Source organism: Hyperolius riggenbachi, chromosome 3 (genome assembly GCF_040937935.1).
Source record: "Hyperolius riggenbachi isolate aHypRig1 chromosome 3, aHypRig1.pri, whole genome shotgun sequence".
In the NCBI taxonomy this organism is placed as follows: Eukaryota; Metazoa; Chordata; class Amphibia; order Anura; family Hyperoliidae; genus Hyperolius; species Hyperolius riggenbachi.
The window spans coordinates 453,371,094-453,391,737 of NC_090648.1; the positions used below are offsets into that span (position 1 = coordinate 453,371,094).

Below are 20,644 nucleotides of genomic sequence, written 5' to 3' on the forward strand. Positions count from 1 at the left end.
GGAGAAGAGCCCCTTGTCCTTGGATTGGACAAGGGCTCGGAGGGGGAGGGGAAAGCTTGGCTGCCCCTCCCCTTCCGAGACCCCCCAATCCATGGACCATGCGGGCTGGTATAGTCAGGGTGCGGAGCCCCACGCGGCCGGTGCTCCGCATTCTGGCTATCCCAGCCTGCATGGGGGACAAGGGGTTAAAGAGGTCTGGGAGGGGGGACCCCACGTCGTTTTTTTTTATATTTCCCACACTCAGAACGAAGTAAGTAAAACTCTTCCCACTTGGGGGAATCTATGAAAATAATACACTATTGTTACCTGTGCAAAAAAAACTGACATTTTCCGCATTTAAAAGACATTTTTGCCCTTGAAACTTAAAAATCGATTTTCTCAAAAACTATAAGGTCTTTTTGAAAAAAAAATTTTTCCTCCTATTCCCACTGATCCCCTTAATATACCCTAGTAATTTGGTGTTCCTAAACTTTAAGCAGGCTTTGCTATTAACCGTTAAATTCGGCGGGTTTTTAAATGTATACATTTTTACTTTGAAACTTTAACATCGATTTTCTCAAAAACTATAAGGTCTTTTTGAAAAAAAAAATTTCCCTCTTATTCCTCCTGATCTACTTAATATATTCTCCAAATTTGAGGCTCTTAGCATTTAAGGGGGCTTTGCTATTAACCCTTAAAGTCGGCGGCTTTTTTATATTATACAGAGCGTTACGGTTTAACGCGAAATTACGGTAGCGTTTAATGCGAAATTACGGCATGAACGAAACGCGAAATTTCGCGTTGAAAATTACGCTTACGGTATTTTCAATTACAATTTTAATGGCAATTTCGCTACGCTAATTTCGCATCGTAATCGCAAATTTCGCATGCGTAATTATAGTAATGCGAAATTACGAAAATTTCAGCTCAACTCTATATACTGGGCATATACCCCTGGCTACCTACTCTGGGCACATATACCCCTGCCTACATATACTGGGCACATATACCCCTAACTACATATACTGGGTACATATACCCCTGGCTACATATACTGGGCATATATACCCCTGGCTACATATACTGGGCATATATACCCCTGGCTACATATACTGGGCACATATACCTCTGGCTACATATACTGGGGACACATACCCCTGCCTACATATACTGGGCACATATACCCCTGGCTACCTGTTCTGTGGACATCTCTACCCCTGGCTACCTGTTCTGGGGACATCTATACTGCTGGCCACCTATAGACCTGGGGCTACCTATTTTTGGGGAAGCACTGCTGTCAGATTGAGTGTATTTTGGGGAACTGCTGCCAGGTGAGAGGTGTCTACCATATTAAGGGGGCATTCTGCCTATTTATGTGAAATGCTGTCTATTTATGTGCCTCATGACTGCTGAATTTGTCTTGTTGGGGGCCTCATGGTTACTGAATTTGTCTTGTTGGGGGCCTCATGATTTGTTGGGGGCCTCAAGATCGCTGAATTTGTCTTGTTAGGGGCCTCATGATTGCTGAATTTGTCTTGTTAGGGGCCTCATGATTGCTGAATTTGTCTTGTTGGGGGCCTCAGGATTGCTAAATTTGTCTTGTTGGGGGCCTCATGATTGCTGAGTTGGTCATGTTGGGGGCCTCATGTTTACTCATGATTGCGGAATTTGTCTTGATGGAGGGGGCTCATGATTGCTGAATTTGTCTTGGAACATGCTGGAAGGTACATACTGAGGGAGGGTGGGTGAGCGTGAGCCTGCTAACCTCCATGTACATTTGAAGGGGCGTGACCAAATGTGGAGCACCCATAACCACGCCCACATTTGGTCACGACCCTTCACCTTAGGGGGCGCATTAATAGTCTTTGTCCCCGGGCGCTGAAAACCCTAGCTACGCCTCTGGTGACAGCGCGGGCATAGGGTAGCTGCAGGGGGCTGGTAGAAGCCCAAGGTAATTTAAAGTGAACCTCTAGACTAAAAATCTACTCAGCAGCACTGAAAAGACTTAGGGCCATATCCTATTCAAGGTGATAAGTAGCTTGCAGATGCGAGCTACTTATCACCTTGCCATCGCGCGAGGATTACCGGCAAATCCTATTGCCCATATCCTTCGCGCGATGGCCGATCGTTAGGGAGCATTACTCCAGTGCTGGGCCGAAATTACGCATTAGCGTAATTACGCATCGTAATTCACTACAAATGCACCGTAAGCGTTACGTGTAAGGTTACGGTATTACACGTAATTAATTACGCGTAGACCGTAGGTTACGTTATTACGCGTAACAAATTTCCGCGTAAGACAGGAAACTCCTATTGAAATTACACAGTCTGCCGTAATCGCGTAATATTACGCTCCCGTATAATATAAAAAAGCCGCCGACTTTAAGGGTTAATAGCAAAGCCCCCTTAAGTGCTAAGAGCCTCAAATTTGGAGAATATATTAAGGAGATCAGAAGGAATAAGAGGGAAATTTTTTTTTCAAAAAGACCTTATAGTTTTTGAGAAAATCGATGTTAAAGTTTCAAAGGAAAAATATATACATTTAAAAATCCGCCGACTTTAACGGTTAATAGCAAAGCTTGCTTAAAATTTAGGAACACCAAATTCCCAGGGTATATTAAGGGGATCAGTGGGAATAAGAGGAAATTTTTTTTTTCAAAAAGACCTTATAGTTTTTAAGAAAATCGATTTGTAAGTTTCAAGGGCAAAAATGTCTTTTAAATGCGGAAAATGTCAGTTTTTTTTGCACAGGTAACAATAGTGTTTTATTTTCATAGATTCCCCCAAGTGGGAAGAGTTTTACTTACTTTGTTCTGAGTGTGGGAAAGGGAAAGCTTGGCTGCCCCTCCCCTTCCGAGACCCCCCAATTCATGGACCATGCGGGCTGGTATAGTCAGGGTGCGGAGCCCCGCGCGGCCGGTGCTCCGCATTCTGGCTATCCCAGCCTGCATGGGGGACAAGGGGTTAAAGAGGTCTGGGAGGGGGGACCCCACGTCGTTTTTTTTTTATATTTCCCACACTCAGAACGAAGTAAGTAAAACTCTTCCCACTTGGGGGAATCTATGAAAATAATACACTATTGTTACCTGTGCAAAAAAACCTGACATTTTTCGCATTTAAAAGACATTTTTGCCCTTGAAACTTAAAAATCGATTTTCTCAAAAACTATAAGGTCTTTTTGAAAAAAATTTTCCTCTTATTCCCACTGAGCCCCTTAATATACCCTGGGAATTTGGTGTTCCTAAATTTTAGGCAGGCTTTGCTATTAACCGTTAAAGTCGGCAGGTTTTTAAATGTATATATTTTTCCTTTGAAACTTTAACATCGATTTCACAAAAACTATAAGGTCTTTTTGAAAAAAATTGTTTCCCTCTTATTCCTTCTGATCTCCTTAATATACTCTCCAAATTTGAGGCTCTAAGCAATTAAGGGGGCTTTGCTATTAACCCTTAAAGTCGGCGGCTACCTAACATTGATCCATGCGTCAACTTTTCCGCTTGGGAGCATGGCCTTACGCATTAATTGCTAGTAGGAAATTACGCGTAAGGCAATAACGTAACAACCTGCATTACGGTATTCTTACGCGTAATTGCGTAAGGGCTATGCGTAATTACAGACATGAACCGTAAATAAATGTCTACGCCGTAAGCGTAATTCCGTAATGCGTAATGTCGTAAAATTACGCGTAATGATCCATAAGCGTAGTTTTTTCTATTATGCCCAGCACTGCATTACTCAGGCGAAAGCCTGAGCGATGCTCCCTTTTACCGAGCGATGGGGAGTGAGGTTTACGCTGTGGTGCTGTCCATGAGCACCACGGCTTCACTCCCCACACATGCGCACTCGTCCGGCTAACATCCGCCGTTATCTTCCGCCGCAGCATCTGGGGGTCTCCTTTAATAAGGAGACCCCCAGAGCTCACCGTCGGGTCGCCGCACAGTTTAGAAGCCCCAGCGCAGCTCTGCACCGGCACCACTGTTGGCATAAATACCGCCGCAGATCACCCGCCGCCTCTCGCCGCAAAACCCGTCACGTAATTACAGTGTATCTAACACTGTAATTACTGTCCGCATAGAAGGAGCCCGGGCAAAGCATCTTTGAATCTGCAGCCTGGGCTCCCCATTGGTCCGCTGTCTGAGCCATTTTATTGGTTTAGACAGCGGACCAATGGGGAGCCCAGGCTGCAGATTCAAAGATGCTTTGTCCGGGCTCCTTCTATGCAGACAGTAATTACAGTGTTAGATACACTGTAATTACGCAACGGATTTTGCGGCGAGAGGCGGCGGGTGATCTGCGGCGGTATGTATGCCAACAGGGGTGCCGGTGCAGAGCTGCGCTGGGGCTTCTAAACTGTGACGGGGAGCTCTGGGGGTCTCCTTATTAAAGGAGACCCCCAGATGCTGCGGCGACGACGTGCGTTAGCTAGTTTAGACCTGCTTTTTGCAGGTCTAAGCTAACGCTCATGTCTGCCGGGAAGCATCGCTTCCCGGAAACATGATAAGGGTAATTGGATTCAGTGTTAAGAACTCTCTGGGCGATTATATCGCCCAAGCGAGTTCTTTTCCGCCTGGGGGGGTCTAAAGTTTAATTAGATTTGGCGATGCCCCCATCGCCTAAGTTAAGAACTCGCCAGTGCTTAGCGCTGGCGAGTTCAGCAATAGAATATGGCCCTTAGTGTTCTAAGTCTTTTCAGTGCTGCTGAGTAGATTTTTAGTCTAGAGGTTCACTTTAAATTACCTTGGGCTTCTACCAGCCCCCTGCAGCTACCCTATGCCCGCGCTGTCACTAAAGTGATCCTCCAGTCCACTCCCAGTCTCCCATGCAGCGACCCACTTTCATCCGGCTGACTGGCCAGTGGACGGCCACTGCACATGCACGGCCGTGGCCGAGCGCATCCTTGATATCACTCCTGTTGGGGGAGCGTTCTGCACATGCACAGTAGAGATTTTTGTATACTACGCATGCGCAGAGCTCTCCCATCCATCTGAGCATGATCAGGAGGCACATGGACCAGGGCCGCACATCTAAGTGACAGAGGGTTGCTGCGGGAACCGGAGGATCGGTTTGTCATGGCGTGGGCACAGGGCGGCTGCAGGGGGCTGTTAGAAGTTCAGTTTAGATTCACTTTAAGAGAGTGTTTGATAACTTTTCAAGGACACAGACTTTTTAATAGGTATCCATAACAAATGCACTTCCTACAGAATGCCCAAACCCTTGCTGGAGTTTTCCTGCTTGATACTCCACCTGCTGGAAGCACATGTTACATAAAAAAGATTGGGAGGCAATATTTGATATCCAACCAGTTCATTTTTTTAAATGTGTATATAAAATATAATAATTTAATACACTATACATTACCTTTCAGTGATTGGCAGGCATGCAGGTCATATATGATTGACTTATTTCACATTACTCCCAATGACAGGCATACATCTACAGTAAATACAGTGTCCCATACTTAGAAATCAGGACGCGTGGAGTTGTCCATTATATTTATGGTTTCATCAAGTGCAAGCTTGAAACACATTTCAACATTTCTTAATAATTGTCAGCAGTACATACATGAAAAAAAAATATTTCAGAAGACAAATAGTCATATTGCTTTGAGATTTTACATTAATTTTTACCTGTAGAATTTTACAAGGAATCCCCCAAAATTCCCTGCTCGATAACATTTGTCACACTTATACAATAAAAGTTGGTTTCTGATAAGCTCTCTGGGATTGTTACGCTACAACTTTTCTCACAGAAGTAGTCGTGCCACATTGGTAACCCTCAGTTAAAGCAGACCGTTTTAAATAAGGATGATATTTTTTATTGTCTATACATAGTTCTTCGGGGTTTCCATCTAGTATACTAAAATGATCTTGCAAAGAAAAAAAAACTTCTATCCACCCAAACTTTAGAAGGAAGCACATGGTTTGCCCAACAGAGATCAATGTTGTTCGACTTTTTTTTACAACAGTCTGAAAAGTATTAAGATTTGTACACACGTGCAACATTCAGCCCAACCAAACTTGGTCTGTTGGACGATAGTTGGGCATGTGTACGCGTATCAAACGAATAGACAAGTGACTGGTAACAAGTGGATTGCCCGATCCAACAGGCAGATCAGCTCACACGACTATTGGGTTGACATCATACAGTTGGCCATGGGTTTACAAGTTGTTTGAATGACTTGCACTTGTTTTGAATGTGGCCATAGTGTGCCGTTCCGTCATGCAATTGCGCACAGTATGCAAATGATTTGGACGTTCAGGTGGATGGTGCACAGAAAATACAAGTTGTGCAATTGGTTAGCCGTGTGGTCAGAGATGTCGTGGAGTTGGTTGTGCACATTGTTGGATGTGTGTACGAGTTCTCTTGATTGATTATCACATGACTTGGAAGCTGTGACCAGGCAGAACTACTTGATAGTTATAACAGATTTAGACTTGCTCCGAGGTGGTTGGTAAAAATATCTGAAGTGGAATTGACTAAGTATATTTGATGATATATTGATTTAAGTCAGATGGGATCATGCAGGGATAAAAATAGTTTTTTTTTTTTTTAATTCAAACTCAGATCTATGGTTGTGACCTGTGGATGCATTTTGTTTCCCACATCACACATTTTACCTATAATCTGAAGTCACTCATAATTACAGTAAACTGGAGGTGATTTCAGTTATGTCCTCGGAAGCAGAAATGTGCTGCTACAGGAACATCAGTTTGATTGCTGTTAATAGTGAGCCTGTGCGTTTTCATTTTCTGATTAAAGAGACACTGAAGCGAAAAAAATATGATATAGTGAATTGGTTGTGTACTATGAATAATTACTAGAAGATTAGCAGCAAAGAAAATATTCTCATATTTTTATTTTCAGTTATATAGTGTTTTTTCTAACATTGCATCATGCTATAATATGTGCAGATTACACAACATTCAGCATTCAAAATGAGTCTTTCAGAGCAGTCTGTGCACTAATGACCTCTGCTCTAGCAGAGGAAAAGAAAACAGTTGAGATAATAAAAGTCAGATAACAGCCCTCTCCAGGACTAAACTTGGTAGGAGAGTTAATGGCTTGTTTGCATAGAGATAACAACTGGAGTTTCTTAACTCTTCCTGTACTGGAAACAATTAGACTGATGTGTCTGATCTTAATGTTTTATTTCTTAGCTGTACTACACATACAAATCATAATATCATATTTTTTTTTTTCGCTTCAGTGTCTCTTTAAGTATTTACCCATGTTTCATCCATATAAATTTGAGGTATTTATCATGAGCTATTATAATCAGGTAAACCAGGCTATTTGATTCACAGGAAAAGGTGACTTATCCACATTTGTATATCTGAAGGAAGAAATTTGTACAGCTTAATGACATTAGATCATGTAAACTTTACAACAGTCCAATGATAATCTGAACTAGAGGCATAACATAGACCTAACAGCTGCTATAGGACCCTGGATGAAGGGGATCCGGGTGGTCTTTAATGCATTTACTTTTTTAGTGTTCCTTTATCCTGGAAATTCCAGACACTTGTATTTAAATCAAAAAGTGGATCTCAGGCAGATGATCCAGAGGATGAAGGGGACCAGAATTCGACCCAGATACCTCAAGATAGATAGTTTCTACTCCAGACACTAAAAATTATCTGGCATACGCCAAGAGGACTTTCATTAAACAATGATATGGTCCACGTCTGGAGATCTTGAAGAAGCTTCTCAAAGAACTAAACCCCAGCTTATATAATAATAATAGATTCAGAGAGAACTTCCTCCAACCTCTTCTTCTTGCATATCAACAGTCATCCAATCTAAAATAGCTAATTGTAAGAAACCCCTTGAATAGACCTTTGATGGATGGAACATCTCCCTAGCTTCATAAAAGGAGCGAGATCTACACACCCACCTATTTCAGTGACAGGGTGGCAATACCAGACCTACATCAGTACTACTGAGTACAAAGGGCTTAATTCACTAAGACAAATAGCGCAAGTAACCTGCTGTTACGCTATTTAACCCTGCGTGCCTCAATGCACTCTATGCACGCTATTGTCAGAGCAGCACTCACTATACCCTACATAGTGAGCGCTTGTAGCTTACGCCGGCTATTAGCCAGTAACGGACGCCTTCATCATCCCCAGTGATCCTGGCACTCTGATTGGCCCAATAGGCTGCCTGACAAGTGATGTCACATGACAAGCAGCCTATTGGGCCAATCACAGTGTGGGGATCATTTCCTTTAAAGTTACTGGACCCGAAGGGTACTGGCTAATAGCCGGCGTAAGCTACAAGCACTCGCTATGCTGGGTATAGCGAGCGCTCCTCTGACAACAGGTAATAATGCACGCTATACTGCAAATAGCGAGCATAGCGTGCATTAAGGCGCACAGGGTTAAATAGCGCGAGTAACAGCAGGTCAGTCGCGCTATTTGTCTTAGTGAATCAAGCCCATAGAGCCTTTTCCTGTGGATCAACTAGTCTGATATACATGTCAATACTGTAAGAGAAAAATGTCCCACAGGTAGTGTTGGTCTTTCACATGCACAAATATGCTTGTAAACGTCTTCACCTGTGGAACCGCACATTCGCATCTGCTAACAAACACAAACCTTTAGTCGTGTTTGTCAGTGTTAAACTTTTTATCCATAATGGCCAACATGACCTTTAATTAAAATCCCACTGGGCTGGGTTGGCCAATTAGAAAGAGAAAGAGAATTTGTGTTTGTGTCACAATTTGCTGTTCATGAATACACCATTTGGAATCAAGAGCGTGTTTACCATTTACACAACAAACAGCACCAGGACAATGGGGCAAACATTGCACCAGCTAATGAGCACACACCAGTTCACTATTAAAAACAATCAATATGATGTTCTTGTAGCAGAATATTTCTTCAGAACTTAAAGTACAGGGTGGGCCATTTACAGTATATGGATACACCTTATCTATGGATACACTCCATGTACCATACTATACCATCAATTTTTTTGTTCCAACAGTCTTGGAGGTATCTATCCAATGTGGGCTAATGTCAGACCAATAGCGGTGGTTTTGTTTGTTAACTTCACCATTCACATAAAATGGTGTATCCATATAAATGGCCATATTAAGGTGTATCCATATAAATGGCCCACCCTGTATTCCTGAACTGATGTAAAAATTGTGGTATAAAGCCCATGATGCCCGTTGTCATCAGGGTCTCCCCATGCCTAGTCCTCTTCATCTTCAATGGGATCTTCCAGTCGAAGACAGCTTTACACGAGTGGCAACATACGAGGAGAACTGTGCAGGTATGGTTCCTGAATGGTTTGAGAACAGTGGAAGCAAGAACTTTCTTTCACAGTCCCGAACTGGTGTCTGCGCAGTTCAGAGTTGCTCTGCACTGGTCAGAATAACTTCCGGGGAGGGCGATGACAATGAGCTTGGAAACAACATTTAACCAAAAACCATAGACCATGAAGATCACAACTTTTCATGCTTGTAAGTTTTAAGTCACTAAATTTCCTTCAAAACAATATTGTATTGTTCTTCTCCAGAATTATTTTATTTCAAATAATCTCATTTATTTTTTCATAGCACAAGATGTGCTATACAACACTTGTTTGATCCATAGCGCCTTTGTTTCTCTAACATGCCTGTATACAGGGACGGGACAAGGTCCTCCAGCACCCAAGGCTGAGATACCAAAGTGCGCCCCTCCATCGCTCCCACCCCAGCCGTCACACACTGATTGCTAATAGACTAAGAGGCGCTCCAGGGCCCCCAACCCCCCCCCCTCCCCCCCCCCCCCCAACACCTTAATCTCTAGTTTTCTGGCTTGCAGACAGTGCCATGTATCCCCTTTTCTTATTTCTCTCTGCTTCAAACACAATAGGTGATTGATAGCTGAGTGATTTGTACGCTCCCTCCTACACTGCGCCCTGAGGCTGGAGCCTCTCTTGCCTCTGCCCGGCCCTGCCTGTATATATATATATATAGCTGTTCAGGGCCCTGGACTATGACATTAGTGGCAAAATAAGAAATACTTTACAATATTAAGAAATTGTGCCCATTTAGCTAATCAATAAATGGTATCATCCTTATTTAAAACATTCTGCTACTGCTTTTACCAACATTCTTGCATACAGTAACAAAGCTTGCTTTCATTTACCAACCAAAACCCAATGGAGGGGGCAGTTATAAATTGTATTTCTCAGGTGTGCACTACCCAGTATAGTGAACGTTAAATTAAAGTGAAAATTTGTGGCAATTCTTTCTGCCCTGTGCACTAATTTTGAAAGAGATACATTCTTCCTGCAGAAATAGGTGTCCCTTCCTAGGCTCAAACATTCTTCACTTGTAGACCACAGACTTCAGGTATGTTGCCATTTACATAGTGAAGTAGTTCAGTTCATTTATAGGCTGATTATCAACCAAGAAAGGTCATTGCAGACCTAGTTTCCTGATTAAGGCTACATTTATAAGAAAGCAACTCTTCTGCAGGATTAAACAAATGTTCAAACAGAGGAGCCAGACAAGGAAAAGATGATTAAAAACTATTTAAAATGGAGGTAATGGTGGACTTACCTTCCACAAGCAGACTCACAGGTCAGATTTCACAACAAAAAAAATTCAATAAGACGCTAAATTAAATGCAACGCGTTTCACGGGTAGCATCCCGCTTCATCAGGCAGTACAAGGAGCTTGTGAAAGTCCAGACAGGTATGAGCGTCTCCTTGTGGGAGGTAAGTCCACCAGATTTTAATCATCTTATCCTTACCTGGCGTCTCTGTTTGAACAGTTGGTTATTTGGTGTTTCCACCCTGGGTGGAGGGGAGTCAACCCGTTTATCCACTTCTACGGAGAAGGGCATTTTTGAGTGGGGTCAACTCTAATGTAAACCACCTGTCTACAGAGTGGTTACCAGTGGTAACCCATCTTTGTGAGCATGCTCTTATATATTGACTCAACCAATTAGATTGATATACTGCACTATTGGGGCTCTCGCTCTTCTTTGTTTTTCTCTTGCGGGATTGTTATTTGATATTATTTGGAACATTTTTTGATTTACACAGAAAGTAATAAAAGAAAGCCTATAGTTGCTGCTAAAACAGCACACAATTTACAAACAGCTACCCACTGGATTGGTTTATTTAATCCTCCTCATTGTGTTTTAGACAAGTAAACAATAGCAATAGTACTCCAAGCTTAGTTGATCTGTCACACTTAGCAGCCAATCGGATTAATGCAAATTGTTTACAGTACAACTGAGAAACCAAAACTGTCAGCTGACTGGTTGATAAGAGTTACAGAACACATACACTTTGACAAAGTGCTGAATTTATGCTTCCACACTACTCCAGGGTCATGTGACAGTGCACTTAATGGTGACTTTGTATGCTGAACAACACTTATCTTAAATAACACTTGTTGTATCGAGAATATACATGGCTGAGCTTTCTAACGTGGTGAAGACAATGGCACAATGTGATTGTAAAAGAGCACCCTACTTAAAATTTGATTAGAAGGGGCTGGAGGTTGAAGCCATCTACTGTAGTTTTTGAAATTTGTATCAATACAACACATTTTGGTATGTAGATGTAACACTGGAGTAAAGCAAACCTAAGGTCTATACCCTGGAGGAAAACAGGAGTTTGTTGGATCAATAACTGTGAAAGTGCAGCCTGTTGACATGCTAGAAACTGGTGACATCATTGAGTGGGTCTACGGGGGAAAGCCAATCCGGGTTCTGCAAGCTTTGGTTGGACTTAGAATCCCATTCCAGTTGTATTACAGCAACATATAGGCCTGGGCCCATTGTTCTTGTGCTTGAGGAGGCTTTCAGTGGCCCATTCCCACAAACATTTATGGATGCAACAACGTTGTGCATAATGGTGCCATGACAAACACCCTACAATTACATCAGCATCAAATTACGTTCTTGAAAACATAATGATGTCACCTGTTTCTATTACATCCCAGACCTATTCATTAGAGCTCAGGAAGTTTTTAGCCATCTTTCCTCCAACTAGAACTTTTCTTAGGTCAGATATTGCACTTCATTATGGGTGCATTTTAGCATAATTACCTCCAAGCAAGGTTTCAGCAGCAACAACAACAACAACAAAAAAAGGGCAATGAACACTTCCATTTTACCATTCATAAAATATATCAGGTCAACCAATACAAATAGGACATTTTGCCCCCTGTTGCTTGAAACAATCTGCTTTAGATGGTGCTTCATCTTCCATAAATAGTCCTAGGCCAGTAAGGTTAGAACATACTCAATGCTCTCATTCTTTCTCTCAAGGAAACCGTTTTGCTTGGCAATGACCTGTCATTGTTGACTTCTATGTGTGGTTTAACAGACTAAAAATAATAATTTGTTGGGATATATCACGGAAGAAAGTATCAATAAAGTACCAACCTTTGTGTTGAATGGAAAATGCACCTTCAGCCTGACCAGCTGTTATTGAACGTCATCTCCCGTATGACCTTGGTAGCCGGACAGACTTAACAGGAGATGATGTTCTACCACAGCCAGAGAGCCAAAGTTTATCTATTTATCTGTGCCTTGTACACAACAAACGACTTATATGTATATATATATATTTATATATATTTATATGTATTATTTGCTTGGCTAGTTATTTTTCAAGGAAGCTCTAACATAACCCCTCTTAACACAAGGGCTAAACTTGAGTTATATTTCAATACAGTCACTAGAAACACAGAGGCACAGAAGAGCTGTTTTTTTTTTTAACATCAGGATAAAGGTGAAAATCGTGTAAAACTTGAGGTCTGTCAGTATTTTCTGATGTCTTGGATGGACATGTCACAAAAATAGTCATAGGGCAACTTCTTACGTCTTGTCCCTTGCTGGAAACAAAAGCAGTATAAAGTAATATATATCATTTGTTCCATCTAGCATGTTCATATTCTGCTGAGAGTCAATAGAATCTGTGTCCTGTAGACATCGAAACACATAAAAATATGTATGGTAATATTACAGACTTTGAAAATATGCGGACCTTAAAAAGCCCTTTGAAGTTTACGTTTTTTTGTTTCTATTTTTTTTCTTTATGGGAGCAGTGTCCAGGTCCATCTGCATGTAGCTATCCAACATAACTTGTAGTTCCTTGCTTATATCTTTTATAGTCATAAGTGCAGAAGGTGGAAAGGTTCCACAGGTTTGTGTCAAAAATCAAGGTTTCTAGATTGCACATTCCATTATCGATTGTAAAGTGCTATGGCATAATATTTAATTGGCAGCCTCAAACTTTTCTTTTACCTTGCCGAACCTATGTTTTTGTACTGACACATTAGTAGATGTTTAAAAGTCTTCTTAAAAGTAGTATTGCAGAGCGCATAGCAAGCAGGATTGATCGTACTGTTGATATAGCAAAGCCAATAGCCAATTGTCCACACCGTGTTGGGTATGCAGACATCGCAAAAGGTGTTGATTAGCACCATTACATTATAAGGTGTCCAGGTTACAATGAAAGCTAGGAGTATAGCTAAGATAGTCCTTGTCACTTTCTTTTCTCTAGATGGTGGAATTTTCTTTTTGGCTGGTTGTTTTGTCATTTTTACAATTTTTCGGGCCACAACTTTCTGCTTGTCTTCTCCATTTCGACCATTGGATCCAGGGACAATTTCCACTGTGGTGCCACTTGTAGTTCCACAATCACCTTTTTCAGATTTCGTAACTATTCGTATACAGGTCAGCTTGGAGTTTTCAACTTTTGGAGGGGCTTGAGATCCTGAAGGTTGAGGAGCATCTTTGGAAGGCCCATCTTCTTTTGCATTGGAACCTACAACACTTACTGATGTTGAATCATTGGAGATTTCTTTCTCCTCACCTTCTGTTTGGACACAATTCTCCGTGATGGAATTTCTGGAAGCTTTTCCATTCTGGATTTTGCTGTGGTCCAGACCATCCTCCATGGCCGAAAGATTATTGTTGTTTGGTTTCACTATTTTCCCTTGGACGTTGCTAGGGGAAATGGGCTCTTGGCTGGTGGTGGGTTCCTTTTTGCCTTTTTTTATCCTGCTCTTGCTGGCCCGAGAGATCTGCCAGTACAGAACAGTCATTATAATGACTGGCAGATAGAAGGCGGCAATGGCAGTGCCAAAAGTAACTGCGGCATTTGAGAAGAATTGAATATAGCACTCTCCATCTGGCACAGTCCTTCCACCAACAATAAACTGCCAGAAGAGAATAGCAGGTGCCCACAGAATAAAGGACAGCACCCAAGCAGCAGCAATCATCATGCCTGCCATTTTGGTGGTTCGCCTCACGGGATACGTCAATGGTTTAGTGACACAGAAGTACCTATCAAAGCTTATGATGAGAAGGTTCATGACTGAGGCGTTGCTGACTACATAGTCCAAGGCCAACCACAGGTCGCATACCACTGGTCCTATTGGCCAGTAACCAATCACAGTGTACAAGGTGTAGAGGTTCATAGAAAACACCCCAATAATTAAATCAGCACATGCTAAGCTGAACAAAAAGTAGTTGTTGACTGTCTGTAGGTGCCGATTGACCTTTATTGACACCATGACCAAGATGTTTCCAATTACTGTTACCAGGCTCAGTGACCCAGCCACAAGGACAATGAATACCACTTCCACAGTTTTATAGGGACTCCCCATCATGGTCCTGTTGGACTGGGACATGTTGGCGAAGCTGGAGTTATTCATGGTTTCGTCTTAGGTCAACCTTTACAGGTCTATATCCCAATTACCAATTACACCTGCAAAAAAAAAGAAAGAAAGAATGAAAAAATGATATACAATGTATGAAACAAATGTAGACAGATGACATGAAATAGAATATATTAGGCAACAAGGATAAAATTTATTCAAGCACAATTCAAAAAATACAACGCGTTTCATGGGTGTCTACCCACTTCCTCGGGTTAGTAAAACAACAAGTGCCTAAAAACCAATCTACATTTACTCAGACAGCTATCCGTGACAGAGGACCAATGGTAATCAATCCTATTGTTAAACACAGTTATAGGCTCAATCTTTCAGCTTAATCCTCCACACAATCTCCATTAGTCCAATCATTTATAACTAAGGTAATCATATACCTTATATTCAATCCCTTTCCATATACAATCCAATATGGTAACCGTAATAAAGGCGCCTATTAAAAAAGGTGCCTGATTACCCTCAAAGCAAATCATCTCTCTATTGGCGCCAAGTGTATAAAAAGGGCACTGTGTAAATATAAAACAACTATGTTGTTTGTTAAATGGAGCCAGGTACATATAAAACATCTGTATCAAGAGAACCCGAGGTGTGTTTAAATCTGTGCTGTGAGACTGTGTTTACATCTGTAGTGTCAGTCTCAGCTGCTCCCCCGCCTCCTGCATAGCTCCGGTCCCTGCCCCCGTCCCTTCCCTCCAATCAGCAGGGAGGGAAGGATGCAGGCGGGGACTGGAGTTCTGCAGGAGGCGGGGAAAGCAGCAGACTGACACAATAGAGATAAACACAGCCAGCTCTGACAAGCTGTTTGTCAGCAGCGTGGCTGTGATTTATGAGGAATTGCAGAGTGCAGGGGGACCTTAGGGGAGTTTGGGATAGCAACAGAGGCTGGGCTGTATAGGCAGATCCAGCCTCTGTATGCAGATAATATTCTTCAAACCCACCTTGGGTTCTCTTTAACAAATAATCGTTTCTAAAACTGTGTGATCCTACTAATATTATAAATGCAAAAGTTTGGATGTTTGTTACTCAATCACACAAAAATGGCTGAACAGATTTGAATGAAATTTGGCACACACATAGTACATTACCTGGAATAACATACAGGACACTTTTTATCCCCATAACCAAAAAGTGGGCAGAGACAAATACAAATTTCACTGGGAAAACTGCAGCCATTCTTACACTGTTTATGGTAGGGTTCTCAATCTTTGCACAGTTGTGACTGTCACAGGGTGACTGGGATCAGGGCTGGCCTTAGGTTTCACAGCGCCCTGAGCGTAACCATATTTTGGTGCCCCCCCATTCACCCTCTTCGCGTGCGCACACACACACACACACACACACACACACACACACACACACACACACACACACACCTAACTATATATATAGGCAGCATATACGCCCTTTAGTGTATATAGACAGTGAAGACAGATTCCCCCCCACTTAGGCAGATCCCCCCTTTAGTATATATAGAGAGATTCCCCCCTTAGTGTATATAGGCTACTAGACTTGTATATGTAGGCAGATCCCCCCTTTAATATATATACGCTGCCTATATACACTAAAGGGGGGATCTGCCTACATATACAAGACTAGTAGCCTATGTACACTAAGGGGGAATCTGCCTATATATACACTAAAGGGGGGATCTGCCTACATATACAAGACTAGCAGCCTATATACACTAAGGGGGGATCTGCCTATATATACACTAAAGGGGGGATCTGCCTACATATAAAAGACTAGCAGCCTATATACACTAAGGGGGATCTGCCTATTATAGGCAGATCCCCCTTAGTGTATATAGGCTGCTAGGGTGCAAGAAGGGGATGGGGAGCAGTTTGTTAATGATTACCACTATTCAAAGTATCTATAGAAGTGATTATTATGAGCACAGGACCAATAAAGAGCTAATACTGGCCCAAGGGCCCCGATGCGGTGACAACCTCTGCACCCCCTATTGCTACACCCCTGGACGTATGTACAAGGCTTAGCTGAACTTGGCATAAGATCTCGAGGCAGAGGAGAGAGAGGGGGGCACTCTGGGAACAAATAGAATATGGAAACTCCAGGACATAATAAAAGCCAATTATAAAAAAAATAACAGTACTAATAAGATCATGGATTTCAACGTGGCCCAATGCAAAGCAGTAATATGCCATTTCTGTGATGAAAGGCAGATCCTGGGATCATGGGCAGGGAGAGGAGGTCACTCATACAGTAATCTGAGGAACACAAACACTTCAAAGTATACTAAAAAGAAAACTACAACAAAAAATAAGAAATAAAGTAGTACTGTGTCAGTCAAGCCCCATGGAATGCAGCACTGTCCCATGACTGCAGCTACACAACCTCTAGCCAGATGTGTCCCTAGAAAGCTGCAAATGATGAAGTCCATGTAAAGCTGTGCTGCTCAGACTGTCAGAAGCAGACACAGCCCACAATGCAGAGACACATCTGTACACTACATACCATGCCACAAAGAGGCAATACAGTAGAGTTCAGCAGCAGGAAGCTCCCCCAGACATAGCAGAGTTCTGCAGTACAAGGACCCCCACCCAAGGGAAAGATAAATTGAGGGACCCCCTCAATAGAGCACTCTCAAAACCCCCTCAAAGGAGCACTTCTGGGAACACCACAGAGGGGGGGGGGGGGGGCAGTCCAAGAACCCCCACCCAGGGGAAAGAAATCCAGGACCCCTAAACAAAGTACTGTCAGGACCCCCTCAAAAAAGCACTGCTGGGACCCCCCACAGAGAGCCAGCTTCCCCACCAGGACCCCTACTCCAGGTAAGAGGTCCAGGGACTCCCTCAAAAGATCACTCCTGGGACCACCACAGAGAGGGAGGCAATCCAAGGACCCCCAAAGGGAAAAATAAGTCCAGGGAGTCTCTCAAAGGAGCAATCTCCCCTTTAGTATATATAGGGAGATTCCTCCTTAGTGTATATAGGCTACTAGACTTGTATATGTAGGCAGATCCCCCCTTTAATATATATATACGCTGCCTATATACACTAAAGGGGGGATCTGCCTACATATACAAGACTAGTAGCCTATGTACACTAAGGGGGGATCTGCCTATATATACACTAAAGGGGGGATCTGCCTACATATAAAAGACTAGCAGCCTATATACACTAAGGGGGATCTGCCTATTATAGGCAGATCCCCCTTTAGTGTATATAAGCTGCTAGCCCTGTATATGTAGGCAGATCCTCCCTTTAGTGTATATATAGGAAGATCCCCCCTTAGTGAATATAGGCTGCTAGTCTTGTAGGCAGATTCCCCCTTTAGTGTATATATAGGCAGATCCCCCCTTAGTGTATAGGCTTAGGCTACTAGTTGCAGATCCCCTTTAGTGTATTTAGGTAGGCAGCAGATATCCCCCTCCCCTCAGCATAGGTAGGTTGGGGATGGGGAGCCTTACTTGCTGCTGGTCACTTGGTGCCAGCTGAGATGGATTCTGGGAGCAGGATGGCCAGGACTCGTGTCACTCTCTCAGTCACACAGGATGGCTGGCACACTTGCTGCGCGCTTCAGGGCTCCATCCATCCTATCGTGGGGCTGGGCGGAGTCTCGCACTGACTCCAAGAGGCAGCGCCGCAGCAGTTCCTGGTCTTCGCTCCCATCACCCCCGGCGGCACCAGGGGGCGGAGCAAGACCCAATGCACGCAGCCGAAGCCCACAGCCGTCCGCAGCATAAAATAACATGCTGCCAGGGCGGCAGGACAGGAGCGCCCCCCTGGAAGCCGGCGGCTCGGCGCCCTGAGCGACCGCTCTGGTCGCTCAGGTCAAAGGCCGGCCGTGACTGGGATTCATAATCAGAAAAGTGGGTAGAGCCTACAAAAGCCAATCAAAATTCACCTATTGATTTTCAAGGGGAATATTTAATTGCTACCATTCTTGCACTGTCAGCGGCAGAAGCCTCAAATCTGGTACAGTCCGGCCAATCAGATTTGTTTCATTTCAATGCAAATTATTGATGCCAAAGACTTCAAAGCACACAAACTAGGTCATTGAGTAATTGATTAATTGTGTGTTAGGGTTAGAAAAAGTGGGCAGAGCCAACACCAGCCAAACACATACCTGGGCAACGCTGGGCCTTAAGCTAGTTTAAAATAAAAAAGGTTTCTTAGTATCGAAAAAGAAGTTTGTTTTACTTAGTGATGAGGGAAAATGCCAATATTCTTTTCACATTAATTTTCGCAAAAATGAGGTTAAATTTGATTTTCAAGTGAAAATGCCATTAAAAATACATTTTGTTGTTTTTCACACTTTTTCACAAATTTTTTTTTCAAGTGTTGATGGTAAAAATGTTCCTGTAAAAATATAGTTTTTCAGCATTTATGCTCTTTTTGCAAATTATCGCATTAAAATATACATTTTTTGTGTTTTCATGAAAACCATGAAAATGCAAAAAAAAAAAAATATTTTCACAAACATTTTCTTGAAATCAAAATTAGCATTTTTTATGCGAAAATTGGCAAGCAACACTGTTCTTACTCTCCAAACCTCATTGTTTCACCATGAAAACAACATAAGCATATGGGGATAAATGTCAGGCAACACAACTTTTTGTGTTTGCTTGGAATGACAGTTTACCTATAATCGTTGTACGAAGGAGTTGTTGGACTCTCTGCTAAGCACTGAATCACTGAAAGTGAGGCCAATGACCTTTGCATGTAAATATTACTAGGCGGGTCGGGTCTCCCAAACTTAACACCTTATTACAAATTGCCTAAGCTAAGTGCCTATGCTAATTTTGCAAAAGGGTTGCTTTTATATTTTAGTGACGTGCCATTTTTAATAGCATTACCTTACTGTAGATAAAATACAGCAGCGCTGCCACTTGTCCTACCTACTGTAGTTTGGCATGCCTAGTTTCAGTCCTTTTTGCACAGCAAACCCCTAAGTATAATGCACTGATATATGTTGTTTAACCTTATATATATATATATATATATATATATATATATATATATATATATATACACACATTATTTCTGTACTAATTTTCTATCTATATATTTATATATGCATGTATGTATGCACTTTTATTTTGATTATATTTATATGCAGTTATGTCTATCGTATCTATCTATCGATCTATCTAATATATATATATATATATATATATATATATATATATATATATATATATATATATATATATATATATATATATATATATTATTTTTAACTAATATTCTATTGGAGTCACCTATATACTAGGTTCTTAATCTATAAATACTTGGTTATTATTGTTGTTAGTTATGCCAATCTGTTCTTATTGTTAAAATTGTTTTTAGAAGGTCTCTCTCTCTCTCTCTATCTATATATATACAGTATATATATATATAGTAACTATTTGTCTCCTGTGTATATATATATAAAACTGCTTGGGGACTGAGCACCTCTCATTTGATGTTTTTAGGCACCGTGTTTGGCCTGAGGAAGTGGGCAAGAACCCACAAAACGCGTTGTCTAGTGCTTAATAAAATTGTTAATCTCATATATGAATTTGTCATCATTGAAGTAAGCCACCTAAACCTTTTTCTATTTTAGCTGTTTTTAACACAGTGTCATCAATATTTGGGCTCCTCTACCTTCCCCCCCAACTTATTAAAAAGTATCTAGACTAGTCTAGAACTTGCAATGGGGTTCTTCCTTTCCTAGGTCTTGATGGGTGGACCTGGAAGAGTGTATAATAGCTCCTCATAGAATACGAGATATTTTGAAATAATATCCTATCAGGATTCCATAAAGCAAACTCCCTTTACAAAATTAGCTCATGCATATTCAATAATCTTCATATTCTATCTATAATACTAGTCCACAGTCATAAGTATGCATTTACCCGGAAGCTGAGCGATCACCATGACTACTTGGCAGCTGTTATCTTTCATATTATAAGGATTTTGACCAGAATTATTTCAAACTCCTCCTATATACTAACCAAAGGTTGTAAATATG

At 41.8% G+C, this 20,644-nt stretch overlaps 1 protein-coding gene across 11 annotated transcripts in view; it reads right to left on the reverse strand.

The window, feature by feature from the left end:
* Positions 1-9,770: 9,770 nt before the first annotated feature.
* The window catches only part of CHRM2 (cholinergic receptor muscarinic 2), a 365,548-nt gene continuing 354,674 nt past the window's right edge, over positions 9,771-20,644 (reverse strand). For all 11 annotated transcript variants that reach the window (XM_068277883.1, XM_068277885.1, XM_068277886.1 and 8 more), the window contains one exon: positions 9,771-14,706. In XM_068277883.1, the coding sequence (XP_068133984.1) occupies positions 13,235-14,653 (1,419 nt within the window). In that variant the 5' untranslated portion in view covers positions 14,654-14,706 and the 3' untranslated portion in view covers positions 9,771-13,234. The remainder of the gene's footprint in view (positions 14,707-20,644) is intronic.